Source organism: Osmerus mordax, chromosome 10 (assembly GCF_038355195.1).
Source record: "Osmerus mordax isolate fOsmMor3 chromosome 10, fOsmMor3.pri, whole genome shotgun sequence".
In the NCBI taxonomy this organism is placed as follows: domain Eukaryota; kingdom Metazoa; phylum Chordata; class Actinopteri; order Osmeriformes; family Osmeridae; genus Osmerus; species Osmerus mordax.
The window spans coordinates 9,112,828-9,134,869 of record NC_090059.1 but is presented as its reverse complement, the minus strand read 5'-3'; the positions used below and the strand labels follow the sequence as shown (position 1 = coordinate 9,134,869).

Here is a 22,042-nt window from a genome sequence, read left to right as displayed (position 1 = left end):
GAAAGAAATAGAGGAGAGAGGGATGAACAGAAAGAGAAAGCAGGAGTGAAGAGTTGTCAGGGACAAAATCTGGTCAAGCTGCGTTTATTACTGACCTGATGGACAGGGCAAGTCTACCATACACACACACACACACACCTAGAGTAAAGCTCCGTGCTAATCTGATGAGCGTGGCTGGGTTAATAAGAGCCTTCCAGGCTCTCTCTGTTGTCATGGAGATGATTGACAGCTGTGAGGTGAGGTGGGATCCACTTCATTCAGTTTTAAGGCCTATTTTATGACTGCAGCACTGTGTGTATGTGAGAGAGAGAGAGAGAGAGAGAGAGAGAGAGAGAGAGAGAGAGAGAGAAGAGAGAGAGAGAGAGAGAGAGAGAGAGAGAAGAAAGAGAGTGTGCATTTGTGTGTGTGTGTTTGTGTGTGCATGTGTGTCTTCAGGCCTGTGGTTATGGGTTCACACCCCGAGACTGTGTCAGACAGCGCCCCCTGGTGTCTCCTCTGTGAGCTGCAGACTGCAGCTGGCGTTAGCAGAGCCAGAAGCACCCTGGTCCTTCCTGTAATAGCTTCCCCTGAGGTCTGCTTTATCTTTCTAAAAGTCCCTCCGTTTTCAACTGCTGTTCTGACAGCGAAAAACAAAAGAAAGGTTTGATTCTGGAACTTTGTCCTCGACTGGGCCGGCTGTATTGACTTCCTGTCGGTGTGTTTCTACCTGTTGTCGGAGGGGGCTTTGATGTGTGCGGAGCGGAGTGGCGTCGTGAAGACGGCGAGGATAAGATCACAGCTTCCCCAGGGCTTTTTGTTTTGTGTTTTTTTTTGTTCTTCCTGACTCCTTGAGTCTTTGATCCGCCACTTCGCGCTCATCACCATCGTCCCACGGTGTGCTTAGCAAGTCAATCAGGCAGCAAGAGCTGCCTGTTTACCATGGACAATAGGCTTGATCTTAGCAAGTGTTTACATGCTGTGTTTTTAGCATGACATGAATAGGGAACTGTCAACCTGTGTGTGGGGGGGGTGTTTGTGAGTGTGTACGTGTCTATTGGTGTGTGTGGATGTGTGCGTGTGTCTCTTTGTGTGTTTTTGTCTGTGAGTGTGTGTGTTTTCTGTGTTTGTCTGTGTGTATTTGTCTATGAGTGTGTGTGTGTGTGTGTGTGTGTATGTGTGTGTGTGTGTGTGTGTGTGTGTGTGTGTGTGTGTGTGTGTGTGTGTGTGTGTGTGTGTGTGTGTGTGTGTGAAACAGTAGACAGTAGAGCCGAGGTTGAAAGGCTTGTCGAGCTTTGATGTTGAGGAGGTTGTATACTAAGTGAACTTTTTCATCTACCTTCAAACAAAACATCTTGTTAAGTCAAATTAAAGCTCATTAGGCCTATTAGATGGATGTTAAGTGCCTGAATAATCATCACACAATCAGGCAACAGCCTCTACATCTATGACCTTCTCTCTCTCTCTCTCTCTCTCTCTCTCTCTCTCTCTCTCTCTCTCTCTCTCTCTCTGTTTTACTCTTTATTTCTCTCTGGCTTTCTCCCACCATCCCTCTCGGTTTCTGTCCCTGTCCTCCTCTCTCTCTCTCTCCCCCATTTCTCTCTCTATCTCTCTCTTCCCCTTCTCCCTCTCTCCTCTCTTTCTCTACTTCTGTCTATATCTCTCTCCCTCCCCCTCTACCTCTCTATCCCTCTCCTTCTCTCTCTAGTATCTCAGTATCTCTCCCTCTTGTCATGTTGTTGCTCTTAGCGCTCTTCCTTTATCTCTAGGCTCTTGTCCTCTTTTTTTCCATCTGCTCTCTTTATCGGCCTGTCGCCTTCTTAGTTCTTCCCCATCTCCCTCTCAGCTCCTCCACTGTTAGAGTAATTTGCAAATTGTACGTTTGCTAGCCAGATTGTAGTGTTTCACCCTAAAGAGCATAGTGCGTGTGTGTTCTCCTGCATGTTCTCCTGTCATCAGCCTTCTAATGGCTGAGCGGAGCTCCTCCCGGAGCGAGGCTCGCTGGCTGGAATCTGTTCTCACACGTCAGACGTGGAGGAAGGCCGGCACACGGGCGCGAAGCTGCTATTAACGGACTCTCTCAGGAGACAAGAGCGCCGGGTGTTAGAGGGTTCTTCCTGAAGGGGGATCCTAGTTAGAACAGTCTGGCTTTGACGTCTGAGCTTGTTTAGCTAGTTTAGATACTCATGGAGCTGTATTTGTGAGATAACTTGTAATGGATTGTGAGATAACTTGTAATGGATGTAACTTTTAATGGATGCACATAGAGTATCAAAGAGTCTGCCTGTCAGTCAATGGGCCAGTCAGCGAGTCTGTCTGTCATGCCTCACAGCTGTTGTTTCATAGTGTGAAGAACTTATATCTCCACCTCTCTCTCTCTCTCTCTCTCTCTCTCTCTCTCTCTCTCTCGCTCTCTCTCTCTCTCTCTTCCCTCTTCTCTCTCTATCTCTCTCTATTGCTCTCTCTCTCTCTCTCTCTCTCTCGTCTCTCTCTCTCATCTCTCTCACTCTCTCTGTCTATCTCTCTCTCTCTCTTCCCTCTTCTCTCTCTATCTCTCTCTATTGCTCTCTCTCTTTCTCTCCATCTATTTATCTCTCTCTCATTCTCCCCCTCTCTCTCTCCCAACACAAAATGCAGGGTCCATAGTTGGCCGTGGCACCAGAATGTGTGGGTGAGACAGAGAGACAGACAGATTATTGGAAGAGGTTGTTTTATGAGTATTGAAGTAGTTCCACACCACGCAGGTGTGAGGGCTTGTGTTTCTCACAGGCGGTGGATCAGAGGGCCGTTGCCTCTATGGAGATCACAGAGTCCGAGTCTGAGTGGAGCGGCAGTGAAGACTCTTCCTCTGACAGTGAAACGGGATCCTGGTGAAGGTTAGACAACAGGAAGGAGTAGGTCTGGGGGACGGGGTGACTCGGGCTATTGGCTGGGAGTGACTGTGCACTGACCCCTCTTTGATTGAACGTGACGTTAGGTGACCACTGTCTCGGTTTGGCTGGCCCAGTGACTTGCTTGAAGGTTGTGAACCCATGCCTAGGTTGTTGGTATGATGTTTGAGAGAAAGGAATGTGTGTTGTTCTAAGGGATCTGGTTTTCTGCTGTTTGTGTGATTCGGTGCATGTGTGTGAGAAGGCTTGCGTTTGTATAGTGTGTATGATTATTCGCAGTACATGATTGAGCGTGTGTGTTCCTACCAAATATGGGTTTCTGACCGCTGTGTGTTACGTAACTGCATATACTAAATATGTATACAGTATGTGTACATACATTTGTGCGTGTATGTATGTTCCTCCTAAGGATGTGTTTCCTACAACACTGTATATTTACTCTGTGTGTGTATATATTGTATTTGTTTGTGTGTGTGTTCCTCCTGGGGATGTGTTTCTGAGCCCTCTGTGTGTGTGGGTGTGTGTGTGTGTGCGTTCTTCTGGGGATATTTTTCTGAGCCCTCTGTGTGTGTGTGTGTGTGTGTGTGTTTCCTCTGGGGATGTGTTTCTGAGCCCTCTGTGTGTGTGTGTGTGTGTTCCTCCTGGGGATGTGTTTCTGAGCCCTCTGTGTGTGTGTGTGTGTGTTCCTCCTGGGGATGTGTTTCTGAGCCCTCTGTGTGTGCTCTGCAGGGAGGACATCAGGACGGCCAACGTCATCGCAGCTGAAGCCGTCACCTGCCTTGTCATCGACAGAGAGTGAGTCTGGCCCCCTGCACACCCACATCTCGTCTAACTGAGATGTGATGTGCCTCTCATTAGACAGGCAGAGAGAGAGAGAGAGAGAGAGAGAGAGAGAGAGAGAGAGAGAGAGAGAGAGAGGGGAGAGAGAGAGTTAGAGAGGCAGAAATAGACAGAGAGAGGGGAAAGTAGAAAGAAAGAAAGAAGTAGAACAGACGAAAGAAAGACATTGGTGGAGAAAATAATAGGATATAGAGAAGGCGAGAACTCTAAGAGACAGAGAGAGACAGAGAGAGAGACAGAGAGAGAGAGACAGACAGACAGACAGACAGACAGACAGACAGACAGACAGAGAGACAGAGAGAGAGACAGAGAGAGAAGACAGAGAGAGAGACAGAGAGAGTGAGACAGACAGAGAGAGAGAGAGAGACAGAGAGAGAAAGACAGAGAGAGACACAGAGAGAGAGAGACAGACAGACAGAGAGACAGAGAGAGAAAGACAGAAAGAGAGAGAGACAGAGAGAGAGACAGAGAGAAAGACAGAGAGAGAGACAGAGAGAGACAGAGAGAGAGAGACGGAGAGAGAGACAGAGAGAAAGACAGAGAGAAAGACAGAGAGAGAGAGAGACAGAGAGAGAACAAGCTATTTGGAGTGACAGCCGGCCCGCTGAGACATTATGCAAGGAGGGAGGGAGGGAGGGATGCTTTAGGCAGCACAACACACCAGCTAGACCTCAGTCCCCAATATAAACAACACAAGAGACTGTGTGTGTACATGTGTGTGTGTGTGTGTCTGTGTGTGCACTTGTGAGTGTGTGTTTGTCTGTGGGTGTGGCTCAGATGCAGAGCTAAAAAAAGGCAATCCCATTCCCCCCCCTGTCCCGACCAGCCCAGAGCAACACTCTGCAGGAGGCCAGACGTTCATTCACCCTCCCTGACAGGTCTGCAAATGGTCCTAAACACACACCCACGTGCATACACACACACACACACACCTGCGTACTGTCCACATGCACTGTATGTGCTTGTGCATCAGTCCAGGCGGGGGTTGTGACCTGGGTCCTTCAGCTGGGGACCTGTGTCCCTGGTGGGCTGTTCACCTCCACGCTCTCCTGCTCCAGACAGATGAATCCCACTTTCACATCACCTCGTCCCTCTTCCTGAGAGGACCGCGGCTTGGAGACGGGCCTCCATCAGAAAGCTCCAGGAATAACACACATGTATATGGGTCAGGGTTTATATTTAGGCGCTCACCGACGCGAAACATACTTTTTATCTGCCATCGAGGCTCATATCGCCATGGGGGATTCCACAGAGGCCAAGTCGTGAAATAAGAATCTTTTTCTCGAGGTCTGAAAGTTTGTGGTACGAAGTTTGTTCCAGTTTGTGATGGACTGGGAGATTCCACTTTTTGGAATGGTTAGTCGGTAAATATTTGATGAGTTCCCTTTTAGTCAGTTGTCTAATAAAACGTTCTTGTAAATGCTTCTGAACCATGGAGGCGGAATCTGATAGCGAACGTAGGTAGCCAAACCAATAAAGTTTATAAATAATCGGTTTAACCTTTGATGTCTACATGCTGTTGTATCTGAGGCAGCCTGGCAGAAACTTAAATACAGCCAGACAGGAAGGTAGGCTGATAGACAAACAAATATAAACACAGACAGACAGACAGGTTTGCAGACAAACAAAGAGGTAGGCAGATAGACAGACAAACAGACAGGTAGGCTTGACAGGCAGACAGACACACAGGACAGGTAGGCAGATAGACAGACAGACAGGTAGGCTGACAGACAGACAGACAGACAGGTATGCAGACAGACAGGTAGGCTGACAGACAGACTGGTATGCAGACAGACAGGTAGGCTGACAGCCTGGTATGCAGACAGACAGGTAGGCTGACAAACTGGTATGCAGACAGACAGGTAGGCTGACAAACTGGTATGCAGACAGACAGGTAGGCTGACAGACAGACAGGTATGCAGACAGACACACAGACACGCAGACTGGTTGGCAGAACGAAGAGAGGAAGACTGGAGGAAGAGGAGCAGAAAGTGAAAGCAGAGAGGAGTCGACGAATCCATCGAGAGGGAGGCGTACAGAGGGAGGGAGGGCTGTACAGAGGGATGGGAGTGTTGAGAAGGAGGAGGGAGGCCACAGAGGGTGAGCAGCAGACAGCTCTCACAGCCTCAGGCTGCTGTATCATCCTCCTCAACACCGGTGCCTGCTGGGGGAAAAACCCAGCGTCACGCCACCCGACTGACAGACAGAGAACAGCAGACAGAGAGAGAGAGAGAGAGAGAGAGAGAGAGAGAGAGAGAGAGAGAGAGAGAGAGAGAGAGAGAGAGAGGGGGAGATGTAGGAATACAGAGACAGACAGACAGACAGAGACAGACAGAGCGGATGGGAAATCACAACAGGACTCAGACAGACACATGCTTTCTATTTAAATGGTATCCATCCTGCCCCTCTCTCTGTATCGCCATGCCGCAACAAGACCCCAGCCTCACAGCCTCACAGCCCCCCAGCCTCACAGCCCCCCAGCCTCAGCCTCACAGCCCCCCAGCCTCACAGCCCCCAGCCTCAGAGCCCCCCAGTCCCCCAGCCTCACAGCCCCAAGCCTCACAGTCCACGAGCCTCACAGCCCCCCAGTCCCCCAGCCTCACAGCCCCCAGCCTCACAGCCCCCCAGTTCCCCAGCCTCACAGCCCCCAGCCTCACAGCCCACGAGCCTCACAGCCCCCAGCCTCACAGCCCCCAGCCTCACAGCCCCCCAGTCCCCCAGCCTCCCAGCCCCCAGCGTCACAGCCCCCCAGCCTGACAGCCCCCGAGCCTCACAGCCCCCAGTCTCACAGCCCCCAGTCTCACAGCCCCCAGCCTCACAGCCCCCCAGCCTCACAGCCTCACAGCCACCGCCTCACAGACCCCCAGCCTCACAGACCCCAGCCTTACAGCCCCACAACCCACCAGCCTCCAAACCTCTCAGCCCTGACCCCCAACCCCCCAGCCTCTTGCCCCTCCAGCCTCCCAGCCGCAGAGCCCTCTCAGCCCAGACCCCCTCCCCCTCTCTCTGGGACGGGAGAGAAGCTGCTGAACAGATGGGCCTTTAAAAGGCCCACAAGCACCCTCCATGAAACAGACACTAAAACACGGAAAACTCTCCTCTTTGATAACCTTCATCATCAGAATATGGGTATATTTAGTCATCCATGTGACGCCTTCCCAAGCTGGATCCTCTTGGAGAGCCTCTTCAACATCCATACCGATCTACATTCTCTTTACATAGATCTCCGCCCTTGCTGCACAAACAAAATACTGACGCCGGATACATCAGTGTCTTTTTCCTGAACACATGGTCATCCATCTTGTAATAATTGTGAAAGATGGATTGAATCAATAATTTATGAAAGAATACAGCACCTGAGTGCAGGCTCCCATCAGATGTAATTATGCCCAAAGCGTTTTCTCTTTCTATTAGTCTGTCAGAGAACAGCATTCATCTTGTGTTGCATCTGTCTCATTTAGACCATCAGGTTAGTTGTGATAATGCATTTCCTGTATCAAACCAACAGCCCCCACCTCTCATCCTCTCTTTCCTCCCCCTACTCCCTCTCTTTCCCCCTCTCCTCCCCCTCTCTTCTCTCCTTCTCCCTCTCCCTCTCCTCTCCTCTCCTCCCCTCTCTCCTCCCTTTTTTTCTGCCCTCTCTTTCCACCCTCTCCTCCCTCTCTCCTAACGTCTTCCCTTTCCTCTCCTCCCCCCTCTTCCCTGTTTTTTCCTCACCCTCTCCTCCACCACCTCATTCCATTATTCAGAGAGGTTTTCATCTAGATTGATACTGCATCCGTGACACAAGCTCCATAGCACCTTGTTGAGAGGTATCATCTGGAGGAGATATAGTTTGAACTGAAACGCTGCAGGATGGATACTTATGACATCAACCGCACATGCAACAATCATGGTGGAGTCTTGTATCACAGTGGGATAAACCAGTCTAGGGGGCACAGCCCACACAGACTATAATATCATAACATAGCCTTCTGTTGTAAGCCCTCTGTCCTCTCTGTGCTGATAAACTGATAAGTACAGGGATGGGGTATTGCCCACTGTACTTCACTTTGGATAAAACAAAGACATTAAATGACATTATACTCACATCAGCGCTGTCTCTCTGTGTCGGGGGACTAGCCAGACAGCTTCCTGCTGGAGGAGAGTAGTGCTCTGCTGCCCTCTGCTGGAGAGATGCATGTATCAACAACACTGGGGTCAGGAAGTCTACATGATTAGCCAGACAGATTCCTTTGTTTACCTACATTATTTATAAATACATACAAATGGACTGCATTCACATCTGTCCACGTCCAGGAAGTCTGTATACTTCCTGCTTCCCCTGCTTCCGGAACGTTCTTTCAGCAAGACTTAACACAGATGCAGGTCCACCTCTATGGACATTAATAGGCCTTTGATTTTCTGTTCTTCAGTGTATTAATTGGCTGCTCTGTTCTGTTCTTCAGTGTATTAATTGGCTGCTCTGTTCTGTTCTTCAGCTCATTCAAGCATCTGATTGGAGGGCTGGAAGATGTGACCAACAAAGGCTATGAGGATGCTGGTGCCAAAGCAAAGTAAGCACACCATAGTATGCACTCACACTCTCTCACTGTCTCACGCACACACACACACGTACACAGGCACACACACCTAATTAAAACTAAAACACCATCCCAAATCTGCTTAATTTGAAACATTTCTTTCCTTAAGGCATGGGTATTCAGTGTGATGGGATTTCAGACCTATTCATGCATTCATAAACACCTCTTATGTAATCTTCATATCTCTGCTTCTCCGACCTCCCCCTGGCTATAATTATCTCCACTGGACGGACTTTCGATAAAATGGAAACTTTATCCCTTCCAGTGTCTTCAGTTACATAGAGATTCTACCCATAATCCTTCTTGCTCCCCTTAGACCTCTATGGGGGTGGTGAGGTGGGGGGGTGAGAGTTTCCTGGATCTGTTTGGCAGAGGACACAAAGAATCCATCAGGCAAAAGGTGACTTCGAGTCCTCACGATTGCATATGTAATCAAAAAGGGGGATGGCGGGGGTTGTATTTCCGTGACCTTTGCTGCATATTTAGACCCAATGTAACTGAGCGGGCATGTTTATGTGGCGTGTTTATAAGGCTAACCTACAGAACCAGACTGTTCTAGAAACACGATCCCTGTCCTGGTACAGATGTCTCATGCTAAGGCCTTGCCAGCAGCACTCTGAACTCTATCTGCTGTTCCCTGGTCCCTAGGCTCTACTTCCTACCGTGGTGTCTACTCTATACACCTCAGGTCCTATTCCAGTTTTTCCATTTCTTACTCAATACTCTTCACTATTTACCCACTATTTCCATCCATACTGTTTCACATCCTGCATCCAGACTGTTTCTCAGTACCTCAGCAGGGATACAAGCTCTAGATCTAGCTGTGGTGTGTGGAGGGAGGGAGGGAGGGAGGGAGGGAGGGAGGGAGGGAGGGAGGGAGGGAGGGAGGGAGTGTGACGGGTTCTCCCTGGGGATTAAAGATGAACCCATCTGGACCTTAGACCAATGTGCAACCATGTCTTTTATCTCCTGGGTGATCTTTGTATGTGCATGTGTCACTGTGTGTTTGTGTGTGTGTGCGCGTGTTCGGTGACCATACAGTACCTTGTCATTAGGCTGTGTCATCAGTCTGTAGTGTGCTAGACGGATGACACCACCCTGGGGTATTACATCATACCATGGCTGCTTGGTGATGAACATGAAAGAGCTGTATGTAACAGAGCGGCTGGGTGTGAAGGTACACTAACATCCAGTTGTAGGAAAGACACCCACCTATTTATGGACACAGTATACTCACGTCCTAATCACTCCCAATTTTAGCTTCTTTACTCGTGTGTTTTCGAATATGACACATTTATATTGGCGTTATAACCTTTGGTCACCACTACACCAGTGAATGTGAGGTGGCAGTAGGAATATAATGAATAGTAGGTATGTGGTACAGAAATATATTATTATTATTATTATAATCAAATACAGAAATGTCCCCACCTATGACCAGGCTCTGGCACTGTGGGAGAAACCTGCACAAGACCTCCCTCTAGTGGTTGGAGTTGTGGGTGAGCCACTCTGCCACAGTTTCTTCCAACAGAGTACAATTCATCTGCAGATGATTTAGAATAGCATTGAAATTGGAAAAAAATTGCACCCTTCTCAACCTTATCATGAGGAAACACACTCGACAGGAAACATAACAAGCTGCAGTCCTTGACATGAAGGATTGCTGCTGAAACATGATTGATTTGTCTTTCATATACAATTTCCCTCGAGCTTCATCTCTCTCTCTCTCTCTCTCTCTCTCTCTCTCTCTCTCTCTCTCTCTCTCTCTCTCTCTCTCGTCCGTACCCACACAGCCATGTGTCACCATGAGAACAGGCTCATGCCTTCAGTGTCCCTCAGTGTTTGCTGCCGTCGTTCCCTTCTGGTGTCGGCTGTCACCCTGGTCATGTGACAGCCGACACCAGAGGGCATGAGCCTGTTGTCATGGTGAGTGAGTTCCTTCGGGCTGTCCCCCTGTCAGCACCCCAGCACCTACACTGAACCTGCGGGTCTCGACTTGGAGAATCCTGGAAATGACTCCCAGGGTTGTCCCATTGGAATGGCTCCTTGGAATGACTCCTGGAAATGACTCCTGGAAATGACTCTTTGGACTGACTCCTTGGAATGACTTCTAGGCATATTTTTAATCTGGCGGTCACCAAGTGTCTGTAGCTTGTCTGGACATGTGGACATTTTGGGGATGTACCCCCCTGTACCCCCCTTGTACCCCCCCTGTACCCCCACCCCTGTGGATTGCTGTCCACTCCAGAGGCTCTCCTTTCTGCCTACTGCTGTGGAACAGTTTGTAAACTACACGGTATCCCTCTCCGCTCTCTCTCTCTGTCTCTCTGTCTCTCTGTGTCTCTCTACCTCTTCATCCCTCTCTCTTCTCAACAGCTGCACACATCTCATTCCTCCGTCCACCCCTCGGTCTTCCCTCTCTCTTTCCCTCCCTCCTTCCTTCCTTGCTCTCGTCCTGCAGATCACGTGTTGTTTACCAGTCCGGAGCGTGAGGCGGGGTGTCAGCGTGTCAGGGTGGCAGGGTGGCAGAGCGAGAGGCATAAACAGCTTCTCTAAGTGATAGCAGGGGGCCCTGCTGGGGCTTGCTGACCCTCCCTCTCCCCCCATGCCAAGGTGACTGTACACAGGGCGGTTCACCAGCACACTGATACGGAGGGCTTTAGGACCTGCCCGCCCCCTGAGGCCCGGCGTGATTGGCATCAGGGGGGCGCCCTCTAACTCCTCCTCCACTCTTGGTACCTTGTGGAGCTCAATGGTTTCTTGTTCGAGTCCCTTCTCCATAGTGAACTGTGGGCTACACATTACGACTCAAAATGTTCTCCTTTTTTCGTCATTCTTTCCTCAAAGGAGGATAAAGGGCGGATGTTATAACCACATGTCTATGATGGTTTAACCATCTGTGTGTGGAGATGTAACAAATCCATATCCTGTGTTGTTAGTGTGCATGGGACGCTTAGCAAGCGAGCTAGCGTGTGGACGCTAGTAACACTATCTCGAGAGTCACTTATGTAAGACGTTTATTACTGTCACTGGCATTTCGACCCAGCGTGGCGCCCTGACGGGGTGACAATAGGCTGGGGCCATTCACAAGGCCGCTGGGGTTGTTGAAACAAGGACAGGAAGTGGCTCTACTGTAAATATATTGGAGGGTCCTCCATGACCATATAAGGAGTTGTCTGTCAGTTCAACTTATCACGGCCGACAATATGTTGTAGTAGGCTGTTCCTCTGACTCCCTCCAACCCCCATCATCCCCTCCCCCCCCCACACACACACACACACTAGATATAGGTGGCATGTCAACATGTGCTGAAGTATTTGTTTCTGGCTGACAGGCCTCGTGGTCTGGCTCCAGTAATGGAGAAATGCTCGTGGAGCATCCCTCACTCATACCTGACCCCAACCTTGACTCTCACAACATAACAGAGGGGGCATCACTGGACACCCAATCACGATGCACAGAATCGACATCTGGCCAATCAGAAGACAGGGCGGGGGCCAATGTTGGTCTTCTGAGGCCTCGGTTGACTCCAGTGTAGTTTAAGGAGAGCATGAGGCTCTTTGGAGTGTATTGACTGTGTGTGTGCTGAACAACGATGGACTGTGTGTCAATGTGTGACAATGATGTCCCCCTGACAAACACTGACACACACACACACACACCTGATGATCACACAGACACACTGTAGCCATCAGTCTAAAACTAGGCAACTAAAAGGTCTAAAACTAAGCCTTATTATATCAGATAGGTATCATTTAGTCCATACATTGTCCATAAATGTTACTATTGTATTCATATAAATAGAAATGGAATCAATAATCATTTGAATTCAATTCTGTTCCATTCTATTCAATTCCCTTTATTAATCCCAAATGAAATCCCAATAGACCTGCTACCGTTGATGATAAACGTATGGCAAAGGTGTGTGAGGTGACATGTGGTTGCATGACAAGGGCCTGGCCGAAGTCGTTTAACAATGCCCAGATGTTTGGTTCTACCAACCAGAGGATCAGGGGATGGAATGCGTGGCATTCTTAGGTTGGGAGCCGAGCGAGGGAGCGACGGGGTTGCTGTGGGAGAGGTAACCTGGAGTGACAGGATAACCCTGAGCTGGGCTGACCAGGGCCAGAGCTTTGAGTCTCTGGGGTCAGGGGTCGTAGCAGGGGTCGTGCTGAGGTCAACCGCACGCTTTGTCCCTCCACACCTGCAGCTGGCTAAAGCTTTGTTCTGGCCGTCTCTGTGTGTGTGTGTGTGTGTGTGTGGAAAGTGTGTTTGTGGTGTGTGTGTTAGAGAGGGAGACGGACAGACCTGGGTGTGTTTTCGTGGGTGTGTGTGCCTCGCGTGGCGTGTGTGCGGAGAGCGCTCGCGGCGTGTGTGTACGTACGGCCTCATGTGTATGGCGTGTGTGTGTACAGAGCCCGAGGTCAAACCTCTGCAGTCATGTCTTAGTGGTGCACTGACCCCTGAAGAGGAACCCCCCAGCTCTACAGCCAACCCAGGTGGGGTCTTAGCCCGTATTTAGACAGCTGTGTATGTGTGTCCGCGCGTGTGTGTGTACATATACTGTATGTACTGTGTGTGTGCGGGTGTGAGCGTGTGTTTATGTGTGTTTGTGTGTGCGTGTGGGACCATGGTAGGTCGTAAGAGGAATGTGATGTGTGTGTGTGTGGGTGTGTGTGTGTGTGTGTGGACGGGGTAGTTTAAAGGAGGAATGTGGTGTTTGAGTCTTAAACACACGCCTTATGAGTGGACCAGGGGCAAAGGACTATCCACATGTTAAGATGTCAGAGGCAGGACTGGAAAGTTTTTAGCATAAACTAGAGGGCTGATAAATCAGCGTAACTCCATGTTTATTTAGTATAGTTTATGTAATGTATTTAGCTGCTTCTAATCAAGCATTTACACCACTTAGATGATTAATACAATATCTAAAGAGCCATCCTAAAATCATGTTGGCTGGTTTCAAACACACTGAAAAAAAGAGAATTCATCATTGATTTTCATATTGATTGCTCTTCTTTAGAAGTAATAATTGTCTTCAAGAATTACAGTAACGTGTTGAAACTTGTGAGGCCAGAGCCCAAGGATGGTTATTTTATTTAAGTAGTAGGGGTGGTTAGTGTGTTTACAGTAGGGATGGTTAGTGTGTTTACAGTAGGGATGGTTAGTGTGTTACAGTAGGGGTGGTTAGTTTATTTACAGTAGGGATGGTTAGTGTGTTACAGTAGGGGTGGTTAGTGTGTTACAGTAGGGATGGTTAGTGTGTTTACAGTAGGGGTGGTTAGTGTGTTTACAGTAGGGGTGGTTAGTGTGTTACAGTAGGGGTGGTTAGTGTGTTTACAGTAGGGATGGTTAGTGTGTTACAGTAGGGGTGGTTAGTGTGTTACAGTAGGGGTGGTTGGTGCGTTTACAGTAGGGATGGTTAGTGTGTTTACAGTAGGGGTGGTTAGTTTATTTACAGTAGGGATGGTTAGTGTGTTTACAGTAGGGATGGTTAGTGTGTTACAGTAGGGGTGGTTGGTGCGTTTACAGTAGGGATGGTTAGTGTGTTTACAGTAGGGGTGGTTAGTTTATTTACAGTAGGGGTGGTTAGTTTATTTACAGTAGGGATGGTTAGTGTGTTACAGTAGGGGTGGTTGGTGCGTTTACAGTAGGGGTGGTTAGTGTGTTTACAGGATGGTTAGTTTATTTACAGTTGGGGTTTCAGAAGCAGATTAATAAACAACGTACTGTACTCAAGTCTCAAGGTTACACACTCTAGGTCATAGGGGGTAGAAGATCACCAGTATGGACATACAGAACAGCAACACACACACACAGCACCACAGGAACACATGTGTTATGTATATGTACAGTACATGCAGTACACTGTTTATGCACACACTTTCTCCCTTTCCTCATCAAAAATTCACCCTGCCTGTCCCCTGTCACCAGTCTACTACTCATATCACATGACTTTCCAGCAACCCCATACACACACACACACACACACACACACACCTCCACAGAACGCTAGTCTGGTTCTGAGCAGAGGCTCTCTCTCTCCTCTTATGGCATCGGGCAAGCGGACGGGACACACACACACATAACAGGTGTCTGTCTGAGTGTGAAATACTGGCTGAGCCGTCGCCATAGAAACACTCCGACAACAAACATGGTTGTAGAAATATAGTCATCAGCAATTGCAAGTAGATAGCAGTTTTTCTGCTGATGATTGTATTAGCATGGGTTGTAGTTTAGAAGGTTTTCATTGTCTGTAATATTAGTGGAATTTGAGTGGCTTTTTGAAAAGAGCCGCACACTGTATGGAAACTGCAGCTATTGCTGCTGTTTTGTTTGTCTGGGTCAGGTTTGGTTTGGTCCAACTAACTGGTGTTAAAAGTTAGTTTAGGAATGGGGTCAAGTATTTATTGATGTTATAAAAACATGTAAGTCAGATTTGGAACACTTTTTGTTCTGGCAGTTTGGGACCACCGACAAGTGTCATGATACGTGGTCCGAGTAACAGGCTGCTATATCTGCCTAATGATCCAAAACCCCATTCCCCTCCTCTCCTCCATCTATACAGACACATGTCTTATCTAGAGGGACCCTCCTCTAGGTCTTACTGAGATATATACACATCCTCCTCTAGCTCATACTGAGGTGGGGAAGATTGAGAAAACACCACATGATATGAGGCTGTGTACGTTTTCATGGAGACTTGAAGTATCTTGTCTATGTTCAATGTTTTGTCCCCACAGAAATCAAGGCATCTCTTCAGTGGGATTGGTGTGTGGCTTAAAGCGAGCCACAGATAGACTGGTAGAACAGTGGTACTCTCCTTAAGCTCTCCTTGAGGGTGGGTGATGATACGCAATGCATCTCTTGAGAGGGATCCCCTGACACCAGGATCATCTTTGATCCTGCATGATTTGCTGTTGATCCTATTTCCGCCTGAGTCAGGGGATATGTTTGCCCCGCTTGTCAGTACTGTATGTCAAGGCTTTCAGAGACAGCCTCTCTCTCTCTTTCTCGGTTTCTCTCTTTCTCTTTTCATCTTTCCATCATTGTCTTTCTCTCTTTCTCTCTATCTTTCTCTTTTTACGATCACAATCTGGCTTCCTTTCCATCAAACTGCTACGGAACAGAATATGTTTTTAATATTCCCAGAAGCTCTCTCTCTCCCTTGCTCTCTCTCTCTCTCTCTCTCTCTCTCTCTCTCTCTCTCTCTCTCTCTCTCTCTCTCTCTCTCTCTCTCTCTCTCTCTCTGTGTCTCTGTCTGCAAGGTAGTATCCACTAATTCATGTCAAGTGTGTATGCAGCTCAGTATGTCATTGGTCGGAGTGTTAGAACGTGTGTATGTCAGGGGGTGGGGGGGGGGGGTTGAGGTGGGTGAGAGGGGAGGACCGGAGGGGTTTGAGGTGTGTGTGTAGGGGGGAAGGGGGGGGGGGGGGTTGAGGTGTATGAGGGGGGGGGAGAGAGGAGGGGGTTGAGGTGTTTGAGGGGGGAGGACCGGAGGGGTTTGAGGTGTGTGTGTGGGGGGGGGGGGGGAGAGAGAAGGGGGTTGAGGTGTGTGAGGGGGGGGGGGAGAGAGGAAGGGGTTGAGGTGTGTGAGGGGGGGGGGGAGAGGAGGGGGTTGAGGTGTGTGAGGGGGGGGGGAGAGGAGGGGGTTGAGGTGTGTGAGGGGGGGGAGAGAGGAGGGGTTTGAGGTGTGTGAGGTGGGGGGGACAGAGGAGGGGGTTGAGGTGTGTGAGGGGGGGGGAGAGAGGAGGGGGTTGAGGTGTGTGAGACACGCTAACTGGGTGAACCTCCACCCACGCGGTGTCCACATGTTAAAAATACCACCGGGATCACAGTGGCAGTATTAGTACCCTCCGGCTACTGGCGACAGGCACAGTTGGACTTTGTTTTGGCACACAGACCCACCTGACAGCCTGCCTTATCCATACTCTGCAGTCTGGATGCTTCGCCTGGGCACTCAGCAGAGCCCAAACCCCTCATCTGGTCTTGTAGATCTGCACCCAGACCTGCTGTAGGAGAGGGAGAAGGAAAACTTGAAGTTGTGTACCTCAGAGCTGAGTCTGGGGGTGGGTGCTACGTTTATCCCAGGGACTCTCTAGGGATTATTATTTGTGTTGGGCTTAGCAGGAGACCGGTCAGGACTTTGATACATGCACACGGCGTCCGAGGATCTGGCCTACCTCACCACCCTCCACCCCCGGGCCCCCCTGCCCCCGGACCCCCAACATGTAAACTGGAAATGGCACCGTAGCTCCAGCTTTCACACGGGACTCACTCTGACGCTGTGCCGAACCTGTTCTGGAACATTCCCCACGCCGCCGCCGCCACCCGCCCGCTCGGAAGTCGGCGCCACCGCTTGCTGACTGTTTTTCTGACTGTTGCGCGGCTGGTCAGGCTGCTTGTGTTCGAGCGCTGGACGTGGTGTGAGCGAGGAGAAGCAGACATGCGCGAGCTCATCCCGGTCCCGGCCCGGAAACAGAGAGAGAGGCTGCCCAGCCTCCCGGCGCCCTCGCCTCCCCTCTCCTTCCCCATCACCTACACCATCCAGACCTCTAAGAAGTTCCCTTTCTTCCACTTCAAAAAATGCAGGTACGAGGCGGAGAACGCTTTCTTCTCCAACCTGAAGCTGGTGGACTTCAACATCATCGACACGCTGGGGGTCGGGGGATTCGGACGCGTCGAGCTGGTAAGACTATCTCTACCTGTCAGCTGTTACCTGTGCTGTTGGATGTGTGTGTGTGTGTGTGTCTGTCTGTCTGTCTGTCTCTGACACGTTTCTCCTGCATGATGAAGTCACTTTCATACAGGGGTAAATGACAAACCTTGGACTTTCCAACAGACATTTACATGCCAGGCATTCCATAATGAGCTGTAACCCAGCTACACCACCCCCTAAAAAGACTTGGAAACAGTCACAATGCATTCCCAGACAGTTCCTAAGACTCAGGTCTGCGTCTCTGGTGCAAACGTTTTGGCAGGTCAGTTCAGAACCAAGGAGTGTGGGATTATACGAGACATCAAACCGGTTTAATGTCAGTCTGACAAACTGGGTCTCCATGCTGGACCTGTGTGTGTAGGGGGGTGTGTGTGGGGGGGTTTATAGTTATAGAATTGGGGGCTGGGGGGTTTATAACTGGGGTATCAGGTTTCTTCCAGAAGAATACCTCAGAGGTTATTCTAAGTAAGTTTCCACTACGAACCTCACAGAGGTAACAGGAGAGGGTAGCGTGTGACCTGCAGTATTGCGTTGCATCAAGGGGAAGTCTCTTAAATCATATACTGCTTCTGCATTCTACAATGGGTCTGTACATGGCCGTGAAGATGAATATGTTTTGTTTTCGATAGGGGCGTTTTTCATGACATCCAAAGTCCAACTGACCTCCCTCTTGACTTTCATATCATTATGAACAACTCACTGTAGAACTATGTATCTCTGTTACTGATTTTGAGTTTTGTGTTTATTTTGTAAAGTATCCACATGAACAGCTAGGTCATTCTGAGCCGCTGTCATGTCCAGTGACACGGTACACGTCCGCTGTTTGAAATGACCAGCTGACACTCAACAGTCGCTGTTTGCGATTGTCGAGCAGGCTGTGATAATCATGGCTACTGTATGTGAGGCTGCATTAACAAGGAAGCCTTCGATCCGTGTAAAACCCACACACACACTCGCGGAGGAGGGACAGGAGAGATGGGCATGGAGAGGCAGAACGAAAGAGGGAGAGTGTTAGAGTGTGAAAGGGACGAAGAGGTCGAGAGGGGGGAGAGGGAGGCTAGGTGGGAGGGAGGGAGGGGGGGGGGCTAGGAGGGGAGGGGAGGCAGACAGAGAAATGTCGCATTGCGGCTTGTCTCGGAGGATTTCTCCGATAAGGCAGCCAGTGGTAAGGGAAGCCCTGGGCTTGTCCCCCCCAAAAGGGATGCCCCTGTGGGCCCCCCAGACCCCCCTGTGGGGCCCCCAGACCCCCCTGTGGACCTCCTAGTCCCCAGGGCTAAATAAGGCACTGCGGCATCCTCCCTTTGCGGGAAAACAAGTGGCCTTTCCAAGTGGCCTTTGCCAGCCCCCCCCCGCCACCACCACCAACACCACCCCCCATCTGACACCCCTTGCTCCAATAGTCCGGTTGTAGGAAGATGACCCGGGGACATTTAAGAGTTCCCTCAGATCCCCAAGACGCAATGTGAAGAATGTCTGCCCACCCCACCCCATCTCTCTCCACCTCCAACCCCTGTCCTCCTCTCTCCAACCTCTCTCCACCTTTCCCCACCTCCAGCCTCTCTCCCTACCGATAACCCCAACCCCACCCTCATCAACTTTCCCCCTCCCCACTGGAGCCTATATAGACCATGAGTCATGGGACTATTCCTGATTGCACGAGGTACCAGCCGGGCTGAAAATAGACAAACCACAACATACTTAGCGCCGAGGAACACACCGTGTTTATGGCCATGGTGTTACTTGATTGGTGATTTCTGCATAAATTCCAAATCAAATCACATTTGATTTATTCAGCCCTCTTTACAAGTGTCACAAAGGGCTTTACAGATGCCCATAGAACTTCACCTAAACCAACCGAAAGCCCCAAAGAAGAAAATGAAAATGAAAGAGATTCTTTCCCCCGACGACAGATAACTCTTGAAACACTCTTGAGACCTGTGATTCATAGAATGTCTCCTGATTCCAAATCTTTATTGTCATTTTCAAATTACAACTGTGTGACACGTTGGTCCTCCAGGTGCAGCTGAAGAGCGACGAGGTGAAGACGTTCGCCATGAAGATCCTGAAGAAGAGACACATCGTGGACACGAGGCAGCAGGAGCACATCCGCTCGGAGAAACAGATCATGCAGGAGGCCCACTCAGACTTCATCGTCAGGTACACAAACACACACACACACAATAAGTCTGTTAACAAGCGAAATACATTGAGACAGAAGTCAGCGATGCAGAAAAACAACAAGCCTCCGTCTCAACAGATAGCAGAACCCACCTGTCCATGTAAATTAGACTTGCTGCTTGTTGTTGGTATTCACGACGTGAACTTCCTGTCTTCTCCAGGTTGTACCGGACGTTTAAAGACAGCAAGTACTTGTACATGCTGATGGAGGCTTGTCTGGGAGGAGAACTCTGGACTATTCTGAGGGACAGGTAGGGTGACACACACACGCACACATACACACATACCGCACATCTTACACTCAAACATACACGCTCAAACATACAAACAGACAAGTACATAAATACAAACACATACCACACACACAGAAACACAGCCATACACACACACACCGCTGTAAACGGAAAAACATACACCCACATAGTTATTTTCCCACATAGCCACACACAAACACTCTCTCTCACACACACACAGTCTTTACAGTGTTCTCCCTCCTGCCCCCAGGGGTTCCTTTGAGGACTCAACCACAAGGTTCTATACAGCCTGCGTGGTGGAGGCCTTTGCTTACCTGCATTCCAAAGGCATCATCTACAGAGACCTCAAACCAGAGAACCTCATACTGGACCACCGGGGATACGCCAAGCTGGTGAGGAGGACAGACAGACAGACAGACAGACAGACAGACAGAGAGGCAAGAAGGCATGCAGGCAGGCAGGCATGCAGGCTGGCAGACAGACATGTAGTCAGACAAGCAGCCAGCCAAGCAGGCAAACAGACAGACAGAGAGACACAGCTCATTGGTTGTCCTCCATTTCTGACCGTAATTCCAGGTGGACTTTGGTTTTGCCAAGAAGATTGGGTTTGGGAAGAAGACGTGGACGTTCTGTGGCACGCCGGAGTACGTGGCTCCAGAGATCATCCTGAACAAGGGCCACGACATCTCAGCCGACTACTGGTCGCTAGGCATCCTGATGTACGAGCTCCTGACAGGAAGGTAGGGTCTCTCAACCTGCACCTCGCCCTGCTGGAGACGTATACAGCATTTACATCATTTATTGACTCTCCTTCCTCTCTCCTCTCCTTCCCCTCTCCTCCTGTCCTTCGTCTCTCCTCTCCTTCCTCTCTCCTCTCCTTCCTCTCTCCTCTCCTTCCTATCCTATCCTCTCCTTCCTCCCTCCCTCTTCGTGTCCTTCAGCCCTCCCTTCTCAGGACCAGACCCCATGAAGACCTACAACATCATCTTGAGAGGCATCGACATGATCGAATTCCCAAAGAAAATCACCAAAAATGCTGCCAACTTAATCAAGAAACTATGCAGGTAACTCACGCGGGGCATTGTGGGTCTTTTGAAAAAAGAAAAACAAACATGTGACTGTTGGCCGTGGTTGGTTGTTGGTTAGGTTGTGGTGGACTTTAAAGGTCGGTTACTAGTTGATTCTAATTCATGACGTCTACACCAACAGAGACAATCCGTCGGAGAGACTGGGCAACTTGAAGAATGGAGTGAAAGACATTCAGAAGCACAAGTAAGTCCATTCCCGTCGTCAGCCTTGGTATCCCAGTGGGAACACTGTCAGAAGATCAGTAGGACCACGGGTGCGGTGGAACGTTCTCCAACCTCACTCACTCGTCTCCTCTCTGTCTCTCAGATGGTTCGAGGGGTTCAACTGGGAGGGGCTGAGGAAAGGAACGCTGACTCCTCCCATCATCCCTGATGTGAGTTTTGCTCCGCTCACCGGGTGGCGCTGTGTGCAGCGTTGTGACGCAGCTAAACCTCTCCCGCCTTCTCTGTTTTCCCTCAGGTCTCGTCGCCCACAGATACCAGTAACTTTGACAGTTTCCCGGAGGACGGTGACGACCCCCCTCCTGATGACAACACTGGATGGGACACTGACTTTTAACCCCTGACCTCCCAGATAGCTAGCCAGCCTTCCACCCAAGCTCAACTATATCCCCCAGCTACCGCCCCCACCTGGCCCCACCTTAACTTGGATTACCTCTGCCTGGGTCCACCTAGGGCCTGGTCCTGGTTATGGGCTTGGACCTGGACCTGGGCCTGGGCCTAGGTCAAGGGTTAGGGTTAGGGTTTTGGTTTAGGTCTTGAGTTTGCATTTTGAGCCTATAGGTCAGAAACTTGGGATGGCCTTCTTGCTAGACCTGGCTGCTGATAGACAGACAGACACTCAGTACTGTGAAGGAGAGTCGGAGACAGACGGACAGCGAAAGAGGACAGTTGTCACACTCTGGGTCACCGAGATGCCTTCTCCCATGTAGCTCCGGCTACGACGTCAGTAGCCCCTGTCTCTGTCTATCTCTCCGTCTCACTGCACCCACCTTCTGAAGGACATCCGGGGACCTTCTCCTGGAGCCTCGGACTGGCCTGGTTCTGTTGCCAGGGACCATCGGGCCTGGACAGAAACACACTGACATTGATTCTACCTTGCGGAGAGGAGGATTGACAGAGACAGAGACAGAGACAGAGAGAGAGAGAGAGAGAGAGAGAGAGAGAGAGAGAGAGAGAGAGAGAGAGAGAGAGAGAGAGAGAGAGAGAGAGAGAGAGAGAGAGAGAGAGAGAGAGAGAGAGAGAGAGAGATTAAGAGAGGAGAGAGGAGAGAGAGAGAGAGAGAGAGAGAGAGAGAGAGAGAGAGAGACCCCACACCTCTTTTTGTAGCATATTCAAACTTATCTTCATGCCATCACATGCTACCACCTTACTAACGCATTATTAACATCACTGTTGACAACAGTTCAGGACGGATTCACCTTGTCTTTTCAATCCTTCATTCATCATCAACATTTTATTTTATGAAGTTTCTTTGTACATGAATTCCCATTTGAACATACCACTTTATGAC

General features: G+C 49.7%; 3 protein-coding genes across 4 annotated transcripts in view; all 3 read left to right on the top strand.

Annotated features, from left to right (window-relative positions):
* LOC136950729 (cGMP-dependent protein kinase 1-like) overlaps positions 1–3,666 on the top strand; it is a 21,708-nt gene extending 18,042 nt beyond the window's left edge. Inside the window, exons 5-6 of the mRNA XM_067245174.1 lie at positions 2,746–2,846; positions 3,597–3,666. Of these exons, the coding sequence (XP_067101275.1) occupies positions 2,746–2,846; positions 3,597–3,666 (171 nt within the window). The remainder of the gene's footprint in view (positions 1–2,745; positions 2,847–3,596) is intronic.
* On the top strand, positions 3,594–21,719 carry LOC136950388 (cGMP-dependent protein kinase 1). Of its 2 annotated transcripts, XM_067244708.1 has the most exons (11): positions 3,594–3,662; positions 8,189–8,263; positions 16,883–16,979; positions 19,027–19,166; positions 19,349–19,438; positions 19,692–19,833; positions 20,018–20,181; positions 20,383–20,505; positions 20,651–20,713; positions 20,837–20,903; positions 20,990–21,719. In XM_067244708.1, exons 4-11 carry the CDS (start codon positions 19,063–19,065, stop codon positions 21,086–21,088), a joined length of 852 nt encoding a protein of 283 aa, XP_067100809.1. In that variant the 5' UTR covers positions 3,594–3,662; positions 8,189–8,263; positions 16,883–16,979; positions 19,027–19,062; the 3' UTR covers positions 21,089–21,719. The 2 variants fall into 2 exon arrangements, with proteins under 2 accessions (XP_067100809.1, XP_067100808.1); XM_067244707.1 differs by lacking the exons at positions 3,594–3,662; positions 8,189–8,263 and having other exon boundaries at positions 16,197–16,979.
* LOC136950728 (uncharacterized) lies at positions 6,129–6,753 on the top strand. Its single transcript, XM_067245173.1, has 2 exons — positions 6,129–6,271; positions 6,390–6,753. Exons 1-2 carry the CDS (start codon positions 6,129–6,131, stop codon positions 6,751–6,753), a joined length of 507 nt encoding a protein of 168 aa, XP_067101274.1.
* Positions 21,720–22,042: the final 323 nt, after the last annotated feature.